The 23,724-nt window shown below is 38.9% G+C and overlaps 1 protein-coding gene across 2 annotated transcripts in view; it reads left to right on the forward strand.

Annotated features, from left to right (window-relative positions):
- THADA (THADA armadillo repeat containing) overlaps nt 1–23,724 on the forward strand; it is a 167,210-nt gene that overhangs the window by 21,089 nt on the left and 122,397 nt on the right. For both annotated transcript variants that reach the window (XM_065631876.1, XM_065631875.1), the window contains 5 exons: nt 2,825–2,934; nt 11,544–11,676; nt 14,456–14,569; nt 15,698–15,820; nt 16,512–16,603. In XM_065631876.1, the coding sequence (XP_065487948.1) occupies nt 2,825–2,934; nt 11,544–11,676; nt 14,456–14,569; nt 15,698–15,820; nt 16,512–16,603 (572 nt within the window). The remainder of the gene's footprint in view (nt 1–2,824; nt 2,935–11,543; nt 11,677–14,455; nt 14,570–15,697; nt 15,821–16,511; nt 16,604–23,724) is intronic.

Below are 23,724 nucleotides of genomic sequence, written 5' to 3' on the forward strand. Positions count from 1 at the left end.
AAAAAGGATTTCATCATAAATGACTAGAAATGCTAATAGAACAACTGTGGCTTCAGACGTCTATTAAATACTTTTCAGTGTTGAAAAATAAGAGAATTTGATTTTATGCATGTAGAGCTTCCCTTTAAAGTTGCCCATCTTTCTTTATTCTGTAAGTATTTAAAGAGATTTAAGAATACAAAGCGGGGAGACTCTAGAGAAACCTTGTTCATATTGCCTTGAGTCAGACAATGCTTCAAACCTTGCAGAACTTTCAACTCTTCCTCGAACTCCTCTTTATCTCACCTGTGAAGTTTTAAGACAATTTTGGGAGATAAGCTTGCCAGAACTGTGTGCCAAAGTGAAAAGAAATGGGCAGCAGAAGACTTAGTACTGTCCCAGTGTCAGGGGTTCTGCTCATGTTAACCCAGCAGTCAAGAAGAGCTGAGCTGAGCCCTTGTGGTGGAACACTGAAGTAGACAGAAGATGACAACCCTCCGTACTTGTTACTTCTTTGTGCGACCGGTGCAGAGATGCGGCTCCCATTGCTGCTTTGGAGTTCATTCTATGCAAGAAAGAGTTTAAATCAAACAAAAGCCCCCAACTGATGAAAACCCAACTTCTCCCCAGTTTTTAGTGTAACTGGTCTATCTCCTCTGGAGTTCAGAATTGTTAGCAATACTTCATTGGCCTACTAGTTGTTTCAAGCTGTGAGATGCTGTTACAGTCCTATATGGGTTTGAAGCCATCCTCTCCTAATGGTTTGGAAAAAAAAAAAATATACTCTCTAGAATGTGGGACCTTACTTTAGTGGCGTCTTATTGCCAGGAAAATAAGATATGGAGGCACAACTGTACCAACCATTTCTCAGAGCACTTTTGGAACCTCTTGTACAGAATTTATATCTTGAATACTGAGATTCTTGGTCTCAGCAGCAAGGACGGCCCTGTAAATGGTTGACTGTTGGATTATTAAGACTAACCTGTTGTACTCTGGGTTTTTGACCCAAGTTGACCAGGTGTATTTAAGCCATTTGCTGCTTACTCCACATTTGATTATTTTAACTTGAACCAGGGTTTTATTTCCTGTGCAAGCCAAGTTGGTAGGGTCAGCTTTTCTTACAGTTGCTGTGGATCTTTGTGGTGGTGTGGAACATGTGAATTCCTTGACTTGTTCTCCATCCTGACAAATGTAGTGCTGGTTTTATGGCACAGGGAAACTGGACAGTCATGGACAGCATGATGCCATTAGACAGGAATCCCTGCTTATGCACTTACTTCAGGATCAGTCCTGCGTCACTTGTGAGAACTGAGTAGCTGCAGTGCTTTTTCTTCAAACTCTGGCCTATGAGTAGAAATGAATATATCAGAATTAAATTTCAAGTAAGCTCCTAGTCAGTGCGGCTGCTGCAAAAAGCTCAGAAATATAAATAGCGAAGTTGAAAGTTATGTGACCCCAAAAAACCCCCCCGAAACGCATATGAATTATTCTAAAAACGTAAGGGTGGTGGAGGAACAGGACAGTAATTTGATGTGCGTGTGTATGGTTTTCTCAGTTTGGTTTTGTTCGCGTACCTGGGGAGTTGGTCTCTCTGTGGGTCAGTTCCTTCTGAAAAACGGGCACTTGTGCCTGCTTTTGGGCTGGAAAGCTGAAACCCTGCAACTTAGCTTAAAATCCAGAGAACTGGTTTAGCTCAAATATTTCCAGTTATTGTTTGTTTCACATTAGTTGGGTTTTAGCTGTAGGAAATAATAGGTAGACTTAGTCTCCAGTTCTTCTTTCTAATAATTGAAATCTCATTGCTTGGGTAGTATGAATTATTTAACAGCAGGATGGAAAGCCATATAGCTAGATACATTAACTTCTTTGACATCCTAATTACTTGTCAGAATATTAAAGTATGTTATTTTATAAATAACAGAATAAGGAGAATTTTATAAGAAACTAGACATGGTCTTATTTTTAGTTTTATGTATAAGCTTTGAAGAAATTTTTGCTGAAGAACGAACTATTCCTGAAGAAGAGTTTGTGTGATAGAATGAAGTGCATGCTATGTGTTTTAAACAAATTGTATTGGAAGTTCGATTTAGATCTTGAAAGTTCATGAGAATTAGAGGGGAAAAAAATAAAAAAGCTTTTCGTAGAATGAGATTGTGTGGAATTGTAAGCCTCCAAACAGCTTTAAAAACCTGACATCCTGGTAGAGGTCCAGAATATCAGTATTGGGGAAAATTTAGTTACAGCATTTAGCTTTTTCAGACTTTTAAATGTAGCTCTAATTACTGTACATGTACAACATCTTTTTTATTTTAAAATTGTTTCTAGCAGCCAAAGGCGATTATGCAGAATCTTAGAGCCGTAAAAATAGCTAAGGTAGATTTGTTTATTTTTGGCACAATGGTGAAGTTTGAATTTCTTATCTTAGATAGTTTTGTATATGTTTGCTGCTGTTGCGATTTAGTAGATATCTTCTTTGGGATTTTAGGTTAGAGTGGAAGCAAACAAGGATTCTAAGTTTGTTTCCTCTGAAAATTGGAGTTTTCCCTTTCTTAAAATCTGAGTGTTTTCCTCTTGGACAAACAGCTAATTTTATGTCCTTTATTTTTTTGGCCTTTTCTAAAGGACATAGCACTATCCTTTTAACCTGAAAACTTGAGTGAAAAATTTGTTATCCTTAAGTGCTTTCTTTATGATAGGACTTCAAGTTGCTTTTTACTTTTCTCAATGACCTTTCCAACCAGGTGCAGGATTGCTGCTTTTAATTGCAGAAATGTCTTGCACATATAAATGAATTGTTTATATATAATTTCAAATATCTTTTTTCTCTTTTTTTTTTTTCTTTTAGGTTAAAAATATTGGGGACTACTTTAAACATCATCTGCTGCAATCGAGGCACAGGGGTGCATTTGAACTGGCATACGCTGGCTTTGTGCAACTTACGGAAATGCTTTCCAGGTAGGAGACGGGTAACTTATGTTTTTAATATAATAATTTTACCAAACTGTGGTGTTGATCCTGAAACTGGCTGGGCAAAGCAGATCCTTGATGTCACGTGGATTTTGAGTTTGGGGTAGGTGTGATTATGACGTTAGTTACATGACATCTGTGACGTGGACTGCAATACTTAGGGTTAGAGATGGTGCTCAGGCACTGGAAGACCATACAGACATTTAGTGCTTGCTCCATTTTTTCATCATTTCTGGTGTGTTAGTTTGCTGAACAGCTCTCAAAAGCTCTTGGGAAAAGCAGGAGTGTAGAATTCTTTCCACCCACCCCCCCCACCACCCCCCCCTACCCCCTTTCCCAGCCCTTTATGAAAATAAATGCCAGACTTTTTGTTTCAGCCAGGGTGTTTTCCTGGAAACTTTTTTTGTTACTTGTCATTGAGTTGTGTATTCTGACATATGGACGACTACCTGGCAGTGTATCACAAGATGTGATATGCAGCCTTTTAATTTTTTTTTTCCTTCCTTGCCCTTGTAACTTTATACTTTCCTAGAAGCTCTAAGTGAGTAGAATTGTCCTGAGATCAGGGCAAGAGCATTGGAATTTCCATTACATGCTTAGTTACCCATTTCAAATGTTGGTAATGTTTCTTGGTGGTACAGGATGATTGTATCATATCCAGTTTTTAATAAGACAAATCAAAATATCTACTGACTTTGTGGGTTATGGGGTGTTGTTTTTTAATGTACTTTTTGGAAAGGCCAGTCAAATTTTCAATTTGCGGTACACGTATTTTCACACCAATGGCAAGTGAAGTAACCAATGTTCCCCTTTTGCCCCAAGTGGGCCAGTTTGAGGCACTGATCTGTTTCTTGTTTATTTTGGGGGATGCAGAGGAAGGAAGAGGGGTAGTTTTGTTTGTTTGTTCTCTTTTTTTTTTTTTTTAAAGTAAAAATAAGTCTGGTGATGGAAACAGCTTGGTGTCTTTAGTACAGAGCAGCTGCCCGACCAGGTTCACTGCATGTCTCCTCAGACAGTTTTCCCAACAAAACTGAGAGGCTGGTCTCGTATACGGGATGTTGGTGGGGCAGCTGCGTTTGGGTACCAGCACTGCTTCAGAAATTGGTATTTGACATGTTCTGGCCTTTGTTCTCTATGCCAGTGAGACGTTAAAACTCTAAACCCCGGTTCTGTCGGTGTTGTATCTGTAGAAGGTACATTATTTCCTTATATGTGCTAGCAATCTGAGGCATTTTAAGTTGGCCTGAGTAGTTTGTTGAGAGGTCACACAACCTTACTTTATGCTTGATTATCTGCTTTAAAAAGAAGAAAAAAAACTGACGTGTGATACTGTTCTTGCTTATCTTTTTGCCTATCTATATACATTACATACATTTCTGTAAATGTTGTGTTCTTTTTCTATACTGTGAAAACTTGGTTCAGGAGGTTTTAAGGTGATGTGTCAGATGGTTGCCTGGTGGCAGCCTTTGTATGGGCTTGTTATTAACTTCCCTGCTGGGCTGGATATTTGGTGTTTTCAGTGCTCCGAGTATTGAAAGAGCAGCTCCTACAGCAAGTGAGCACCTTGCCAAGATTAATAGCTGGAAATGTATAATGGACAATAGCTGAGGTGGTCCCACATATCTGGGCAACTTTCTAGAGAAATGGTTATACAGGGTGTTTCATAAAGATGAACTCATTTCAAAGGAGTATGTTTCACGATGGCAATGTGTTACAATCACGTGAAAATTTACAAATGGTTTAATGAGTTATCAAGTGGTAATCATTTGAAACTCCGTGCCCCACCTTTTCAAGTTACAAGAATTTCATTCAAGGGCGGCTCGTGGTTGCAGAGATCTAGTGACTTCAGATTGGATTCATCTTTTTGAAACACCCGGTGTTGACGTGTCAATGAGCAAATCTAATTTGAATGGGCTACAAGCAGACATTTTAGGCTTTTGATTTTTCCAAGTCAAGTACAAAGCATTGTTCTGCTGGCTGCTGCATATTTCTGGCTGCTGTTTGTAGATACTTCAGCACACTGTGCACTATTTCATTCAGTCTCCTGAATTGGATGCTGCACTTGCAATAATGACTTTTTTTTTCCTAATTAAAAAAAAAAGCAACCCCCATTCCAACAGCAAAAAACTTCTTTTCAGTGCTTCTCTTGCAGACCTCTGATATAATAATTTAAGACTTCCTGTGGTTATCTAAACTTAGTTTTGTGTGTGAAACTCACTTTTTTCCAAAGCCAGAAGTAGGTTCAGATAACAAAACATTAACGAGTTAAAGCACTGGTCTTCTTTTGAGACGTATAGTAACAAATTAAGAAGTGTTGTGCCAGTAGCTAGTGTTTTCATGTCAGGCAGCATTTCTTTGAATGTTCATTAAATTAATATAGTATTCCAATAAAGTAAGCTATTAACAGTATTGAATGCATAGAAACAATTGCTGAATATTGAAGGGTGTTATCCATAGGTATGTTGAATGTGAATATAAACATATGTTGATGTAAAATTAATTCCGTGGTTAAGTTGTATGAGATACTTTAGTTTCAAAGGATTTATTCCTCCCATCAGCTTGGAGAGAGTCTGGCCATTGGAGTAATACTGTTGGTTTTGGTGTTGTTTGTGATGTGTTTTTCTTTTTCTTTTTTGTTTGTTTGTAGTTGGGTGGTTGGTTTGTTAAAAATTTTTTACTACCACCAGCTGTTTTGAGGGGAGAAAGGAAGTGAACCAAACAGGTACAGCCCCACCAGTCTGCAGTCAATATGCAGGGCTATCTAGAACAAATGTTGTAGGAAAGGCAAACTAAAAAGTAGGAAATGCTGGAAAACATGTAAAAGGTGCTGTTGGTTTATAGCAGACTCTCTGCATGGCAGACTAGCTGTTTTTCAGTTTTAAAATTTCTTTTAAATGCTGAGGCAAATAGAGCAGAGCAAATCTAGCCAGGCTTCAGAGAAATTCCTGATGTGTTTGTTCCATCTCTCTTTTTCTGCCATTGTGTTTAACGGAACATAATTGACTTAAGAGAAGCTTTATGGTGTTGTAAAATAAAGAGCCAAGCTCAAGAGAACTCTGCTTCTCTGGCAGTTATTAGAACATTAAGCAGTATAAATATGCATCATCATTAAAAAACCAAAACAAAACACAAAACCCAACAACAAACCACACAAACAAAAAACCCCCCACAATTATATTTATATATCTTCTGAATTAACAGTTCTCCAAAACAAGTTTTTGGTGACACATACTGCTTAGTCTTTTTAAAGATAAGGTATTTCAAATAGAGCAAGTATTCCTTTGGGAAAAAGCAGTTTACAAGAACCAAGAGAGCAGCTCTGTGGAAATATATTTGTTTCAATGAAAAAATATATTTTCTGGGCAATATGGGTCTCAAGGCTAATATTTGTATTTAAAGTGAAGAAGAAAGGAAACTCATATTGGAATAGCCAATGACTCTTTGGTTCGGTACTCCTGGGACATGAGGATTATCTTGGGACTCTTGTCCAAAACGGGCGAGTTAAGTCTCTTGATGAAGGCCAAGCTGGCTTGCCTCTCTCACAGAATCATTCTGGTTGGAAAAGACCCTGAAGGTCATCGAGTCCAGCCATAACCTAACTCTAGTGTTAAACCATGTCCCCAAGAGCCTCGTCTGTGTGCCTTTCAAACCCCTCCAGGGCTGGTGACTCCAGCACTTCCCTGGGCAGCCTATTCCAGTGCTCTCCGTAGCCACAAGGTCACGCATAGTCTTGCAGCACACGTACCTGAATCTATATTCATTTATTGCTGCATCCACAAATACCGGAGGAGGAAGGCTTTGGGGCAGCTTATAGTAATGTACAGCTTAAACATGATACCTTGTTGAACAGAATTGAACTCGAGCCCTACAGAAGCATCCTTGACACTAATTCATTCTTTCCCTGAGACACACTGAAAAATGTCGCTAGGACTGTGCCAAATCCCTTTCCTGTGGTTTTATGAAAGACTCTAGTTGAACATGGTCCTTCATTTTTATAGCCAAACATTTCCTTAAAACCATATGCTGGAATGTTACTATCTGAGCTTGCTTTTAGCTGTACAACTCTTAAATACCAGTCTTTATAAGAACCAAAAGTAGACTTCTTTCTAGACAGAGTAATGGTATTCAGACCTGTCTGAGTTAGTGGTGAAAGAAAAATCTTTCCTCCACAGAGATTTCTTAGCAACCTGATGAAATTCAATCTCTCTCTTGACATTTGAATGTAAATTGCTGAGTCTACTCTTAAGTATGCCAGTTCCCATTCTTCCTTTTCCTGGTTCAATATTCCTTCTAAGAATGTAGTGCTCCCTTTGTCGTGCCTGCTTAACGTTGTCTGTGACAGCACCTTCAGAAAACTGTGCGGTTACAAAACAAGCAGCATTTATACCAATGAAATAAGCCTTTTTTTTCCCTCATTAATACTTTGCTGTCATAGACTCCAAGAAATTACAAATGCTCGTTTGGTTCAGTAAGATGGTGGTTAGGGCAAGTACTCTGGAAGGCTTTGGGCATCTATTTTAAACTTGAATCTTTTGGAACACATATGAATACTCATATAATTTCTCTGTTTCAAATAGTGTTTTGTCTGTTTTGCTTTTATGTTATTTAGTGAGGCTTTTCTTAGAGAGCAAGTAGGATATAAAAATTGCTGTAAAGATCAAAATTACGGCGTTGCATAGCTATGGCTATAAGTGCTTTGCCTCACTAAAGTTGCAGAATGTAAGGTGAAGGTTTGGGAAGAGTTGTGTCATATAGCGCAATGTGTTTATTTAGGAATAACGTATTTTGAACAATTTTAAGTGGAGCTTAAAGTCAGTGAACACAATTTTAGGTGTTATGCAGCAACTTAGGACTATATTATACTATTTCTGGGAAACAGTAATGATAAAGAAAAAACTTTGATTTTTACAAATGTTTAATCCAGTATCAGTGGAAATTATTCATCTGCACTCAGTCAGTGTCTGACCTTCTGTAATATTTCTGTTGGGGAACTGGGAGTACACCCTCCTAAACCTTTGCAGTGAACTCTGCTTCTGACTCATTTTGTTGCTCCGAAGTGACTGTAACTCTTTGCCTTCCCAGGCCCCTACAGTCTGCTGGGAAGACTCCTTGTAAAATTTAAAAATTGTTGATGGACTTTCTGGTGACGTGTCGTAGAATTGTCACTAACCTTTTGGCAAAAGTGTAATCATAGATGTGAATGAAAGAGTCTAAAAAATGAAGGAGAGAATAAAAAAACTAGAGGGGAAAAAAAATCCCTGTTCTTATTTATTGTGATGCTTGTAGAGTTGGGGAGTAGACTATATAATGAAGTACAGGATACAATATTAAGGCACTGCTCAGTTCAAAGACATGTTAATTTTTAACCCTGTTCATGTTTTCCCCCCCTTTTTTTTTTTTTGTGCTTGGTGGAAGAGTGAGATAGGGGTAATGACATTGTCTCTGGAATTTTGAGGCCACCCAAGGTTCTCTTCGCTCTGTTTTATTGCTAGAGAAACCACAAAAGAGCACCTTTCTCAGTGCGCCTACATAATTTGGAAAACTTTTGCTTCATTTAGAGCAGATGCTATGAAAACAGTGATACAAGTGGAAGGCCTTTGTAGTTTCAGAGGAGTTGCTCTTAAAAGTAGACTTTTTCTAAGGTGACATACCTTGAACAGTAATGTGTTTCTGAGGCTGGATTCTTGTCTCCTTATTTGTCTGAGAAGTGCTGGGACAGTATGGAGATCAGATTTATAAAGAGTAGGAATCACATTACTTATGTGAATAAGAATAATATTTAAAGTTCTATCGAGAGAGGAAAGACGGTGAAAGAAAACCTCTCTTTCTCCAGATAGGGACTGATTACAGCGATTGGAAACACTAAACTCTGGCTGTACCCATGTAGAAAATGCTGCTGGTCACATGAAGTTTATGCCACAAACCACCGACATCCAGGAAGGCCAAATCCAAGATCGACCCTTTGTTCTTAATACACTATTAATTTTGGATAGGAGAAAAGACAGCTGTATGAGTTAAGGAGAGGGGTTGGGTTTAGCTTTAACTTTGGATTGCCAGGCTTTTTGTACTCATTGATACTGACCACAGAAGGGGTTTTGAGCATGTATGAAATTGTTATAACGGGCAGACAGAACTTTGTGGAAAAACACTTACTGTACTGCATCTTAAGTAATTTGTGTATCGAGTTACTATGTTATATTTTAATTATCAACACTATTTGTTTGATCTGGTAAAAATAATTACAATTTCATTCTGGCAAATGATATTTGAGCTTGAGACCACCATTTTTACATTGTAAGGCTTCATTATTCTTGAAATTTAGGGCCACCTGCTTCTTAAAACAATATTCTTCTTGCCAGACCATAAGGAGATGGAGCTGCCGAACTTAAGGGAGTAGTCATCTCCATTGCAAAGTCAATAGTCTCTAATGTTTCTAACTTTAAAGCAATAACTCTTTCACCTTTTAAAAAAAAAAAAAAAAAGTGCCTTGGTGGGTGACTGAACAAGATAGAATTACTTGTGGCAAGATCAAAGCAATACAGTTTTGAGGGAGTCTGAAGTTATTGGATTTCAATATATTTCTCCTCTTTCTGCTACTACTGAAAGGGAAAAACCCTCTCAGTTGACTTAAGAATAAAATATTCAGTGTGGTACAAAGCAACCTATAAATATTCCCTTCATGCTTTACTTTGTGTTCTTCTGCGCCACAGCAGATGTGTGTGTGTCTCGTGGGATGTTTGTTTTAAGACTAAGATAACACACCGAAGAGAGACGAGCACTGTTCTTTGCATGGCTAAACTAAGACGTTTGAACTCTGCTTAGCTGGGGAGCTTAGACCAGCCGCAGACATGACCAGAAGTAGCAGCTTTTGCAGGACCTGTTGATGTGGATGAAGAGACCTGCCAAGTGGAGTCCAGCTGCGGAGATCCACGACAAGTTTTGTGTGGCCTCAACCCTAGAATTGTATCCTCCTTGTGTACCCAAAAGCAAGTAGAGGACATGTCGTGAAAGTAAGCAGGTGTAGCTAATTATCAGCAACAGAAAGAGAAAAGTCAAAGAAAAGAAGACTTGCTGTTAGTTTCCAAATTAATTTGATTGCTTCTGTCACAGGCTTGGGGCAGAAAGTGCCTTTCTTTTATGCTGTGGTATAAGGTGACATATCCCAGTGAAGCCGTGTTTCTCTTGCGTTTTGGACTGATGGTTTGCATCCTGTCTGCTGTTTTGAAGAGGTACTGCCCTTAAAAACCGAGAAGGCGGCCTGGCAGCAGAGTAGAAAATCTGTGGTGGAAATCCTAAGGGAATTACTGAAGAGCACAAGGTCTTCTGTGTCTTCTGCTGACCTGTCTGGCACTTCCTGTGACCTCTGTTTTCTGCATTACTAATTTTGTGTTTATTTTGTAAAATAAGGAAAGGAGGGTTTCACTACAGATTAAAGCCTCATTTGTTCTTCAGTATCAGGTTATTAGCCTACCTAAATTCTTGCTTTAGTAAGAGGAGGTTAAAGAAAGAGAGAGTAGATTTAGACCTTCCATTGGATTTTGGTTTTCCCATTTGTAGGTGCTGCCTTTTAGCTGTTCTTTTTAACTTCTTTATTTCAGTCACCTAGGTAGAAAACTTGTGTGTAGTCTTCCTGCAAGGTCTCACTACTTAATCATGTACTTAATTATAGTTTATATTTTTAGGTGAGGCAAGTCCTGCATGGTTGAGATAATTGCAATTGTGTTGCCCACAGTGATTAATTCTACTCTGAACCACGTGTTGAACCAGTGTGACAGGTTTTAATAACAATGTCCCGTTAATAGAAATTTTCGTAACAATGAATGATCCTTTTAGAGCGCTGGTTTAGAATGAATGAGCTGCTCTTGCACCCTGGGTGTACATTTCATTGAACTGATCAGCACTAGCACTTGAAATAGACTTGAGTTCTCCTTATCCTTGCAAGTCCTTTGCTTTCAGGCAATGCTGAGTTGTATAACTGCAGAGGAGGAGTATTTGATGACAGGAGAGCAATTTAGGTGCTTTATCAAAAGTTTGACTGACAAAGTATTTTAAAAACAGTGGTATGTCTTGTTCATTCGTTCTACTGCTCCGTGGTTTGCAGGGATTTTTACATAATATGTACTTGCTGTGAGGGGCTTAATTTTGTTTCATATAGTTATAAACATAATTGTATATATTACTTAACATAAAGTTCATGCATCAGCTGCTGTGCGACAACAAAGATACAAATTTGTGAAGTGTCACTTCCTACACAGTGACTGATGCGCATATGTCTTTGTTTTCTTCTCCATAACAGGGTAATAGTTCTTGGCAGAAGAGAATGGTTGCACTGCTGATGGACAGAATATTGTTTTCTGTTCGGTGAAATATATTTTCCTAGTGGCACTTAAAAAGTTGAGTTAATGGAATTTGTACCAACATTGGAAAAATGTACAATTACTTTTTAATTTGTCTCATTTCTTAAAAATCAATGTATATGCTTGGAGATGTTCTCATAAAGTAAGAAATGTTTCTTAAAGTCGCTAATTGCTTTTTTTGACTCTGTCCTAGTTTCTTAGGTATTTGTTTCATGTTTCTCGTGGATTTGTTTCACGTAGGTGTAACAGCGAGAGTCTGCACAAAATGCCAGAGCAGTGGCTAAGCAGTGTGTTAGAAGAAATCAAATCTTGTGATCCTTCGTCTACATTATGTGCAACCAGACGTAGTGCAGGAATTCCATTCTATATCCAGGTACCAACTAATATTATTACCTCTGACTTTTTTTTTTTGGTGTCCTTTCTGGTGAATTCACTTATTTATTTTTCTTACTTCAACCACTTTGGTCAAACAGTTACTTTTTTAATACAGATTTTAATTGTCTTTGTGCAACCAAGAAGCCACATGTAATTAAACCATGTTTCATGCTGTTTAGCGCTGCAGCTCTGTTGATGCTTGAGGTAGATTTGAATAGCATCTCAAAAGACCGAGCTTAGGCTCTGTGTGGCCACTGTAATAATCCTGGCAAATTCATAAATTAATTCACAGATTAAGTAAGGCTCTGTTAACCATGTAAGTCTGTGGTTCTTCATGGGAAGGTGGTAAAATATGAACAGACCATCACAGAATTGTAAAATGGTGGCCTAGAAAACACTACGAAGACACTGGGAAGCCCCCTCAACAGCAAAAAAGCAGGATCAAGTAGCAGTCAGTCTGACTGGTGTGCAGTGAATGAGTAGGGGGGTGTGGGACCACACTCTGGCTGTCTCCCCACGGTACCCTCGGCTCCACACGTCCCAGCCTCTGGCTTCTGCTGAACTCAGAACTGACGACTGATCCATGGGCTGGTTTCATCTCTGCTGGAACCAGATGCCTCGTGGTGCTCTGCAGCAGCTCATCTGCAGCCTCGTGGGCTCAGCCGTTGCAGAGTTGCTCCTGCAAGTTACACTTACCCGTTTCCATTCCTTAAAGCAGCCACGACTGCTTTCCCCTAAATTAACCTCTGTCATTTTCATTTCCAACCAGTTTTCTAAGACAGGAGTCCAAGATTAAATACACGATTTGTAGCTTTCTCCACTCGCTGAAGTATAGTCTCAAGCACGTTCCAGGAATCTGTGGGGCTGCTGGGAGCAAGCTCTTCCTGCCAGAATAATTCATCTTGCTTGTTTTCCACTCCGAGCTCGCCCTGAGAAAGTTGAGGCAGCCTGCTTCTGTCTGACCTCTCTTGTGTCGCTCACAGCCTGCTCCTGGCTTCGCTGAATGCATGCGTGCCTGGCAGCAGAGACCACAAGTAGGGCATTGGTTTTAGAGACACTTTTCTATTTCACATTCAGCAGTTAAGGTTCTTTCCCATTTATTTCTGAAAGTTGTCCGCGAGACAAATTTGGTGATGGGTCTTTTGGTTTCCCCACTCACGCCACAGAGGTTGAATCCAGTGGGCGTTAGCTCACGTTAATCCTGAGCGTTACACTGTCTGATGTGAGGACTAGGTGGACACAGTGGGATCCTGTTGCAGAAAACGTGTGTAGTCTGCAGTTGGCCTGCGTTAGTGAGGCCATATGGCAAAGCTTGCGCTGTGCTGTAGCTGTTTGGATAAACAGGTCAGATGCCTCTATTTTGACAGCTCTGGAAGAGCACAAAGTTAGTCTAGTCAATTAATGAGAAGGTTTGAAATGAACATTGGGATTACTCTGAAATAATCTATTTTTGAATTGTAATTTTATTGTAAAGAGAGGCGACAGTGTTCTTTGGCAGTAGTTCTGAATGTGCCTGTAGCACTCAGTAAAATGAGTTAAGCCTTAAATAGCATGTTGCATTTAGATAATTAAAATACAAGTGGTAATGCATATCCTAACAGTACTATAATAAGGTTATTTTATTAATGCATAAAATCAAGACTCAGTGTGGTCTCTTTGCCATCTGCTTCCTGTGACATTTATTCTTGTTTTACTAAAACACATCTGTTTTAATGATGATATGTAATTTTTAAGGTTATGAGCATTTTAAATGACCTATTTAAAATAGAAATATTATTACCTAATATTAATAATACAAAGTTAACAACCTCAATTAGTGAGTGAGGAAATGGTGGGAAAATACTAGTTACAGCTTTAACATTTTTAGGGTATGAAACTTTAGTCTTCAGTTCATTCTCCTCTATTTTATACTTAATGAATACTTTCTTTTAGTTTCCCTTCCTTCTCTTTCTCCCATCGTTAAAGATACTGATAAACTGATAGTGACGACTTCTGGGTTTCTGCCTGAACTCTATACTTCATTTGGCTTGCAGTTGATGGTTTGGTTGTTCCTATGTGACGTAAAGTACTATTAAATATCTTGCTTGAAGTGATACTGAACAGACTCTGGGCCCCAAAACACAAATGGATAATAATTTTTTATTGGAAACAAGAGATGTATGATTGTCCATTTGTTCCAAGTTGGACAAATTCAACAAGTGCTACTAGTCAGAGAGAGATTGTTTTAACTCCAGTGCTGAATTTTAGAGGACTAGGAGTATTTTCATCTCAGCTGGGTGTCCTACCCATTGAACTACTGTTGGAGATGGATGCGTCCCTTCCTTCCTTTTAAAAATGTGCTGCTTGTTTTATCCTAGTTTGCAAACCAGGATTTATTCTTTGGTCAGCCCATGTCATCTTAAATATGTATGTCATTAAACTAAAAAAAAGTCCATACTGGGAAATGTAAGTATGTATAAATGGCAGATACTTTCACTATAATAAATATTATGATTTTTTTGATGTGTGATAAATTATCCATTATATGCAAGCAAATTTTCTTAGGCGGATGGATAGTGCATGACTGAAGTTTTCTTACTGAAACGTTGAATGCTAAGAGGCTTTGAACAAAACTAAGAGTTAAAACTGAAACTTGCTTTTTGCAAGTTTTTCTTTGGTCCTTATGTATGGTCAGAAAGTGGTAAATATGGTAAATATAGGGATGTGGAGAAGAGCTGGTAGTAAAGAAAAATGGCTAGAAACACCCGTGGTTGTTTTTTTTTCTTAACTTTCTGTAGGCTTTGTTGGCTTCAGAACCAAAGAAGAGCAAAACAGATTTGCTGAAAATGACAATGAAAGAATTGATATCTTTGGCTGCACCTTTGAATGAACCCTCCAGTGTAATTCCACAGGTAAAATACAGCCTCTCATGAGAAGGCAAATGTCAAAAACGTGTTTGTGTTACTTCAGTTAAGGAAACCTGTGTGTGTTTTTAATAAGGATACTTTGTTTATATTATCTATAGCTAGATTTAAAATGTGTTTACATGTGCAAAGGTTATGGAGTCACTGGAATTTGCAAGTGCATAAGATACTAAAAACAGATTGGGCATGATTTCACAGTTGTTTTTTCTAGTGCAGAAAATATAGTCGTATTCATTTTGAATTTCTATGATCAGTTTACTTCCTGTGGTATATTTCTAAACAAAAAGTTGAGTAATTTCCTTTTTACAAGGAAATGAACAAGCAAGCATTTGTTTACATTTAGAATAAATGAGTTGCATTAATCACATTTTATGCAGTAAAATATTATATGAAAAGTGATTTTATGCATACTTAGTAACTTCTAAAACGTCAATATATACATTTAGAATGCATAAAAAATGTATTTGAGTCAAGATCTTTATCTTCATAACATTGTTATCAAATACTTAATCTTTCGGTTTGTAAATGCAAGCCATAATTTGTTGACAATACATAGAAGTATGTTCTAATGGCTCTGCCAGATCTTCTGCTGGTATAAATTTCTGTAGCCTTGTCAAAGCCTGTGAAACTGCACAGATTACCACCTTCCCCTACAGAGAGTAGAGAAATAGCAGAAAATGCTCCATATGGTGAAGCAAGCCTGGCTGTCAGTTTTGGCTTAATATTGTCCTCCTGCGAGTTGTAGTTTATTTTTTCTCACAGTATCTACAGCATGTCGAGAATGTTGGAAAAGATGATCCTGAACTTTGAAAGTTATTTTTATAGCCATGATAAGCTAAGGAAAAAAGAATGCTGGTCTTTGCTTACAATGCCTGGACTGACTTGTTAGAGGAATATATTTTTAAACTGTAATTGGTTTTAGCAGTGTTTACTGCTGCACCATTTTAATGTATTTTTAATAGCTGTATTCTGGTGTTTAATATGGAAATAAAGTGGTGTAAATGTGCATCTGGATTATTTTTGATTTGCATGTTCATTGCTATAATTAACATACATTAAGTTTAAGATATGTCCCAATTAATATATATATTTCTTATATTTCTTCTACCCCTACAGGTTCATGCTTTAAATATCCTTCGGGCACTGTTTAGGGATACACGTTTAGGTGAAAACATCATGCCTTATGTTGCAGATGGAATGCAAGCAGCAATTTTAGGTTTTATGTCACCTGTCTGGGCAGTAAGTTAATTCTTAATTTTGCTTCTCTAATGTAACATGGAATAGAGTGGTTCTATTCAGTGAAGCTTTGGTCATGTTTGTAAACGACAGTACCTTGATTTCTGGAATGTTACATGGTGTTAAATTTTAAGGTACAATACAGAATGATGTAGACGTGCAAAAAAGTCAGTCTTGGTCATGTTTTTTGGTTTTGTTTCATTTTTCTGTCATGTGAAGTGCTGACATAGACAAAAAGTAGGGACAAGGATTATCTTATAGATAAAAACAGATCTGGCTGTTAAAATTTGAGTTAGCGCACCTAGCTGTTATAGTAAGGAATGCATTTACATTCATTCTCACTGTTAATTTGCTTATCAATAAAAGAGAGTATTCCATGTCGCATATTGAGGTTGAACATTTCACGATCTACCATGGATAATGGTGAATGTTTGGACCACTAGAAATCTGGATGTATCCATTATATTAAAGATGGACATCTCCAAATAATCTGAACTTCCTGTTAGTGCCGTCTCGATTAAGAGGAAAGATGCGCTGAAATAATTCTGTTTGCTGACCTCTGTACAGCAGGCTTGCTCTGTCCTTCACTCAGGTGTTCTTCTTTTTGACTGTGCAGTAGTGGCTGTATTTAAAAAAAATACTGGTACATTTCAAAGGAATTATTGAAACATAGTTCGTGTTCTTTTTCCTTTAGGTAAGAAATTCATCTACGCTTCTTTTTAGTGCTCTGATTACAAGAATTTTTGGGGTTAAAAGAGGGAAAGATGAAAATTCCAAAAAAAATAGGTAAGCTTCGCTTGTTACCAATTGTAAGTTTGCAAAACATGACCTTAGCCAACAACAATTTGAAAATGTTGCTTGCTTTATGGATATATTTGAATCATGATGTTACAAAAACATCTAACTTTGCTTAAACTTTGCTGCCAAGAAATAAGCAATAGGGCCAAAAATATCTGCTGTCAAGCACTGAGAGTTAATTTGTACTTGTGCAGTTTCACAGAAGGGGAATGTTGCTGAGAGGTTTTTGTACCAGCAGCCCATCCAAATGCCCAGTGTCCCTTGTGGTCACAAACTGGCCCTAGTGCTCCTGCCAGCAAAGAGAAGGGGCTAAAGGAGAAGAGGGGCAGTGGTCACATGCGTTGCATGTTCTCTTACATCTAGAGCAGGCCTGGAGTTAATTTCACCCTATGAATTTGAGATTTTCCTCCCCTCCGCCCTTCCTTTACTTTCCTTAATACACCCTGTCCCTCGTTCATGTCTCTTCCTTGTGAAGCTGCTTCTCTTCCAAGGGATTTTGCCCTTGAATTCTATAGTCCTGCTCCAGATCCTCTACTATTTCACTTTCTTATGTAAAACCAGTGCTCCCTCATTCTTAAAACTCCCCAGTCCTGAGCATTCCTATTTCTCTGCACTTTCCAGTTAGCGCACAAGCACCCCCATGTTTTCTTTGGCCTTCAGCCCCTTCCTTTAGCTGCTGCAGCAAATGAAGCATGCCTATGCCTTGGGCTCTGTAGCTGAGATTCTGCACTTCAAGGGATGTAAAAATAGCTCAGGATGCAGAATATACTCATTAAAAAATACTCCTGGCTGCATCTGTGGGGCCATAGAGTGGTCACTCTGTGGATATTATGGTAACCATTTCAGAAATTCCTAATGGATTTTCAAATCATGGACAAAGTATTCCATTTCTGAAATAAGACAGTTTTTAGAATTTACCTTCAAAAATTCCACTATTTCTTTTTTTTTATTCATTATACAGCGACTCCTTAGTGTTGATCTATGTAGCTGGTATAGTTTTCATGCACATTATGGGAAACTAAATGTCCTGATTTGATACTTGTCTTTCATCTTTTAGATGATAGACAGGTGCCATTTTAGCTGTTTGAAATACTTCATTTATTTTAGGTGTCACTTGAAAAATTAGTTACTATGCATGTATGAATGTGAGGAGGAAATACAGATGGGAGCTTGGAGGGACATTTCCCTTAGAAAAATAACTCTTGTGCCCCAAACCAATTTGAAATGTCATCTCCCCTACTGCATGAAATGATCCCTGCTTTGTCAGAAACCCAAATCACATCTTGCTGGAACCTGGAATTCACTCCCATAACCCCTGAAACCCAAGCAGAGCAACAAAGATGTTTCTTGCCTTCTCACTTTGTTTCTGTAACAGCATCTAAAGTTTGGGTTTGTGTGTTGTGTTTTGTGTGTGGTTTTGTTGGTGGTTTTTTTTTTTTAATTTTTAAAAATTTAATATCGAGCACTTATTGAAAGAGATATGTATCTCAGCTTTTTTATGCTTGTATCCTATGGAAGAACTACACACTAACCCCTGCAATGAGAAGGCAAACTGACTTCTCAAATACGTGCGGTGTGATGAGTAACATTACCTGAGATTTGTGTTTGTGGAGTTGCAGAAAGTAATGCATTTGAGCATCTGTTGGGGATGGGAGATACCAGAATGAAGGAAACTAAACTTCTACATAGTCGAATTGAATTATTATTGAATTATTATGTTAATTTTTATGTAACTGGCACTGTTGACTTGCTTCTCTGAAGCTTTTTGTTTAGAGTAATTTCTTTGTAGTCATTTTGACCAAAAGATGTTAAAGCTGGGCTGTCTTCTTTTTCTTCCTCTATTTGTTCAGCAATTTTGCATCAGATGTTGCACGTAGTCAGTTCTACTGTTTCCCATCTGTACTTGTCAATACCACGAAACAGGGAATGGGAAAACACTTCTAAAGACAGGTCAGTGAGAGACAGGAGGTATGAAAACAGGGGCAGTGATTGATGTCAAGTTTGACTCCTATCTCTACAGGAGATACTGGTTTAGAAGGGGTGTCAAACTCATTTTCACCGGCAGCCACATCAGCCTCGTGGTTGCCTTCAGAGGGCAGAATGTGATTTTAAGGCTGTATAAATGTAGGAGTAGTTACATAGTCCTAAAATTACATTCCGCCCTCTGAAGGCAACCGCGAGGCTCATGTGGCTGCCGGTGAAAATGAGTTTGATAGCCCTGATCTAGAGGTCATTGGGCTATCTTGTTTGCAAAGGCCGTTTCTCTGAACCCCGCTGGGGGGTTTAAGGTAGGTTGTGTTTGAGAAGAGGTCTGTGTTTCGGGGGTTTGGCACCACGAGGTGTCACCATTGCTGCACAGCTCAGTACTACGTACCTGGGGTGCAGCTGCGCTTGGGCACTTCTCTTCCAGAGCTCTAAACTTGGTTTGTTTAGTGTTTTGCCAGAACAGAATTCACATATTGAAACAAAGTCATTTTTTCCCCACTTTTAAATCTGTCAGTTGACTTCAAAAGCACTAGCATTTTAGCAACTTGCATCTATAGGACCTTGTGTGAAAGTCACCTGGGTTTGAGCTGCATGTTCTGTTGTCTGCAGGATGTTCTATTTGCATTAAGGGCCAGTCTGCCTGTGGACAGAGACACAGACCAGCTCCCTGATGCTGCTATTAGGACTTTGCATAGGCTTCTGGTTTGCCTGATTTTTAGACCAGGGGTTTATATCTGTTTCTCCAGCTCCAGTGTGGAGTTACCTTACTGCTAGGCTATTCTATGCATCTGTCTAAAAAATGGTGGACTTTCTGGTGGTTTTCTCAAGAAGAGATCCCGTGAAACTGATACAGTTGGGCTGAGGGAGAGTTCGTGTAGACGTCCAGAAGAAAGCTTTATTGGAACGGTACTAGCAACTTAACTCCACTGCCATGTTACTTTAATATGCTTTGTGTTACGTTTCCTTTTTTTTTTTCCCTCTTATCTCCATCCTCTATACAGAAATTATAGCCTATCATGTCTTTTGATGCTTTAAGTATGCTGATGTTACGTTCCATTCCCTATTCATGTTAATTTTGTACGTTATAATTGCCATGCAGCTGGGGTGTTGATTTAGTGGCAGCACAGTGGTTGTCTCTTATTTGATGGTCTTGATGAGTTGTGAAGCACTGGATAGAATGACTGAATTAACTATAGTCTGTGTCTGATCAGTAACCTGTTTTGTGTGGTGGTTGTGGTGTTTTGTTTTTTTTTTCTCCCCCCAAGGGATATGTGAAAGAATGATGGGTTTGGGTTTTTGTTTTGATTTCCCCCCCTGCCCCATCCCAACATTCCTGTGTCATTTTGGGTGTTCGCAGTAGAACAGCTGCATGAAGGGCCCCACTGACTCTGTGACAGTGAGGGGATGCCTAACTCTGCTGAGAGACATTTTAAGTTATATCTGCAGTGCCCATCCCTACTGGAGGGCAGAGGCAAGAAGGCGCGTTGAGCTGGGCTTTGGAATCGTTGAAAGGGCATCAGGAAGGTCAGCCAGAGCTGTCTGTTTCAATCCAAGGAGAAGGCAACACTGAAAACTTGGTCTGCAGTCTGAGGAGCCACAGGTTGAAGAAATGGTGAACTACACATTGTGGCTTCTGCTGCTTGGTTGTGCTGGTTCTGTTGTTGGTGGGGCTGTCCTGGGGTCATCTGCACCGTGTGTGCATCAGCAGCTGTGTTGGCACAACTGGGGCAAGGAAGGAGAGGGATTTCTTGAGCAGAACGCTGGGCTGATGCCAGACTTCACTCTTAAGGGTTCACTGGAAGCTTGAAGGGACTACTCTACGTCATGCTCTACAGGAGATGCAATCATATCCCATTTTCATTAAATATTGATGCGTCTTTTTAGTTTTAGAGTGGGCAAGAAAATAATGAATTGGAAAATTAATACTTGAAAAATAACAACTTAGTGCAGCTCTTGCAAGTAGAAGCAATAGAAGACTATTTACAGTGGTCCATGCAACTATACAGGTTGAGCTTTCTCTTTGTAGTGAAAAGAAAATTAGAAACAAATTTTGTCTTGGCTCTCTCTTTCTGAGACTGTATCAAAACTTCTAATGCTGCTGTGTGTGTGTGTATTTGGCTAAATGATACTTTAAATTCCAGATAACTGACATTTTAAAAATAGTCCTGTTAACAATTACCTGTAGGGGACTGTATACTTGATTTGGGAATATAATTATGATGATTTCAAATCTACAAGGCTTGGAATGTAATTTTCAACACATAAATACAAAGTCCAGGTGTGTTCTCCACTGGCTGCCCTGGAAGCACCGCTCTGAGGTTCATGGTCAAGACCTGAGTATGACGCTTGGTTTAATGCACATTGATTGAAGTTGGACTTTGGCAGTGAGTTCTGTAGGCTGATGAGTTCTGCCTCTGACGCTTTGATTAAATAGCCATTTTGTTGTCTTGAGCAGTCAACATACATACAGTGTAGGTTTGCTGATTGTGCACACTTCTCAAGAAGGTGGAGTGTAACGTATGCTTGATAATTCTGTGTTTTTCATGGGTATTTTTTTTCTGTTGGCGTTGCTACAGATAGCAAATCTTCTAAAGTAAATGTTTGCTCTAGTTGAGCATGAGTATTCATCACATGAAAAATTAGGATGTCTTGAGATGAAGGGATTCTAAAAATAAAATGAAATATAAATTGTGACAGGTAATGCATATATGTACATGAAAATCAAAATAAGTTACATATAAAGATAACTGAAATTAATTTTGAAATATAATTAATTTTCTCATCATAGAGGAATTCTGCCCAAATGAGTTATGGTAGTAATAGTGATACTTTCACCTAAATTCTTATATACACGCACATCTATATATGCATATGTATGCTGCGTGGCAGAAAAGGACGTGGGGGTGTTGATTGACAGGTGGCTGAACATGAGCCAGCAGTGTGCCCAGATGCCCAACAGCATCCTGGCTTGTATCAGGAATAGTGTGGCCAGCAGGACCAGAGAGGTGATTGTGCCGCTGTACTCAGTGCTGGTGAGGCCCCAGCTCGAATCCTGTATTTGGTTTTGGGCCCCTCAGTACAGGAGAGACATTGAGGTGCTGGAGAGAGTTCAGAGGAGGTGATGAGGCTGGTGAGGGGTCTGGAGCACAAGTCTGATGAGGAGCAGCTGAGGGTACTGGGGCTGTTCAGCCTGGAGAAAAGGAGGCTGAGGGGAGACCTTATCACTGTCTGCAACTACCTGAAAGGAGGTTGTAGCATGGAGGGTATTGGGCTCTTCTCCCAAGTAGTAAGTGATATGATGAGAGGAAATGGCCTCAAGTTGCATGAGGGGAGGTTTAGATTGGATATTAGGAAAAAATTCTTCCCGGAAAGGGTTGTCAGGCATTGGAGCAGGCTGCCCAGGGAAGTGGTGGAGTCACCATCCCTGGGGGGATTTAAAGATGTGTAGATGTGGTGCTTAGGGGCATGGTTTAGTGATGGACTTGGCAGTGTCAAGTTAACGGTTGGACCTGATGATCTTAAAAGTCTTTTCCAACCTAAGCAATTCTGTGATGCTATGTGTAAAACTGGAGTCCAGACAAGCGGTCTGCAGTCCAGTGCTGCGCCCGCACACACATCAGAGACCTGTTTGGTTTGTAGTCTAGGGCTAATTAAAGCTGCTATTGCTTGGTCACTAGACAAGACTCTTCTCATCGAATATCTGATATTTCTGGCTTTATTTTTTTTAAGGGATGAGCATGATCAGAAGTTGCCTTTGAGGTAACTTCCCATTTGACTTAGGACAAACTCCAGTCTTTAAAGTAATAAAAGATCATCCTGGCTTATCTGAAACTGGAATTTTTTGAGTTGGAATATAAATGTTGCAAAGTCCTCAGAAAGATAAAACAATAGCCTCAAGTAGTGGGCTGAGGTTAAAAGAAAGGATGGGGGTGGGATTCCCTTAGCTTCTCACCTTGGTGGAAGAGGTTCCAGGAGGGAAAAGCTTCAACTCTTTGATTAAAAAGCAGTTTTTTAAGCAAGACTGAAATGGTACAGTGGAACCTGGTTATTTTTACACAAAGTAACTGGTGTATATATTTATGTTTTTGAGAAGGGGGGTAGTTCCTATTTTTTTAGACTGTAATGAAGGGAAAACATATATGCAGAAAAAGACTTAGCTGTGAACACATGTTTTCTGTGGAGTAAATATTTACGCTGTAAGGAAATTGAGTATGAATACTGCCATGTTCTCAATGCTGGTTTAGATATATCTGAAAAGAAAGGAATAACTTTAATTGCCATCTACATAGTAGTATTTGAAGCCTTTATTTTCATTGATAGCGATCAGTAAATGTTAATGACTGCCAATAACTTCAAGCACTTGGAAAGGAGAACCGTATCTTTCTACTTATAGTAAGATGAACACTATGTACATATGAACAGGTTTTGAAGATCCACACTTGGCTGTGAGGCAGCCAACATGCATGACTGCCCTCTGCTTTTATTTCTATTGCAAGTTGAGCATTCAGCACTTCTCAGTAAGTGGCTGCTTGTACGTTTGAAGGTTACTGAGTAAAACCAAGTTAACTTTTAAAAATGCTTAAGTTGCCTTTTTTTCCTCCTCCTGAATTGACATATACTTTTTCTTGAACATTAAGGTTCTGTATGAATACTGAGAGGTTTAAGACCATAAATAATTGCATTTCACACTGTGAAGAGTTAGAGGAAGACACTGCAAATTCACTGTTCCAATGCAAACCTCAATTTTCATAATATTATCCCTCAATTAAATGATTCCAGTATTATCTTCCTCTTCACTAAGCTGCTCTAGGGTTGCAGCTTAAAGTACCTGAAGTATATCTAAAGTACATCGTTCTCGTTGAGCATTCCACATCTGGCAAACTAACACTTCTAATATTTGTAACTTAACAGCTGAAAAATTTGTCTTACATCAATGGTGTTTTGTCAGTCTTAACAGCAACTTTGTTAGGCGTTTGCAGTGCATCATACTGGGCTCTGATAGGACTTCTGAGCTGGCTTTGTGTTGCCCACAGAGGAGTGGCCAGTAGTATCTTGGAATAAGCTGGAAGAAACTTCGGTGGCACTAACATGGTCAAGCTGTAATGGCACATGAGTGTTGTAAA

Source organism: Caloenas nicobarica, chromosome 3, assembly GCF_036013445.1.
Source record: "Caloenas nicobarica isolate bCalNic1 chromosome 3, bCalNic1.hap1, whole genome shotgun sequence".
Taxonomy (NCBI): domain Eukaryota; kingdom Metazoa; phylum Chordata; class Aves; order Columbiformes; family Columbidae; genus Caloenas; species Caloenas nicobarica.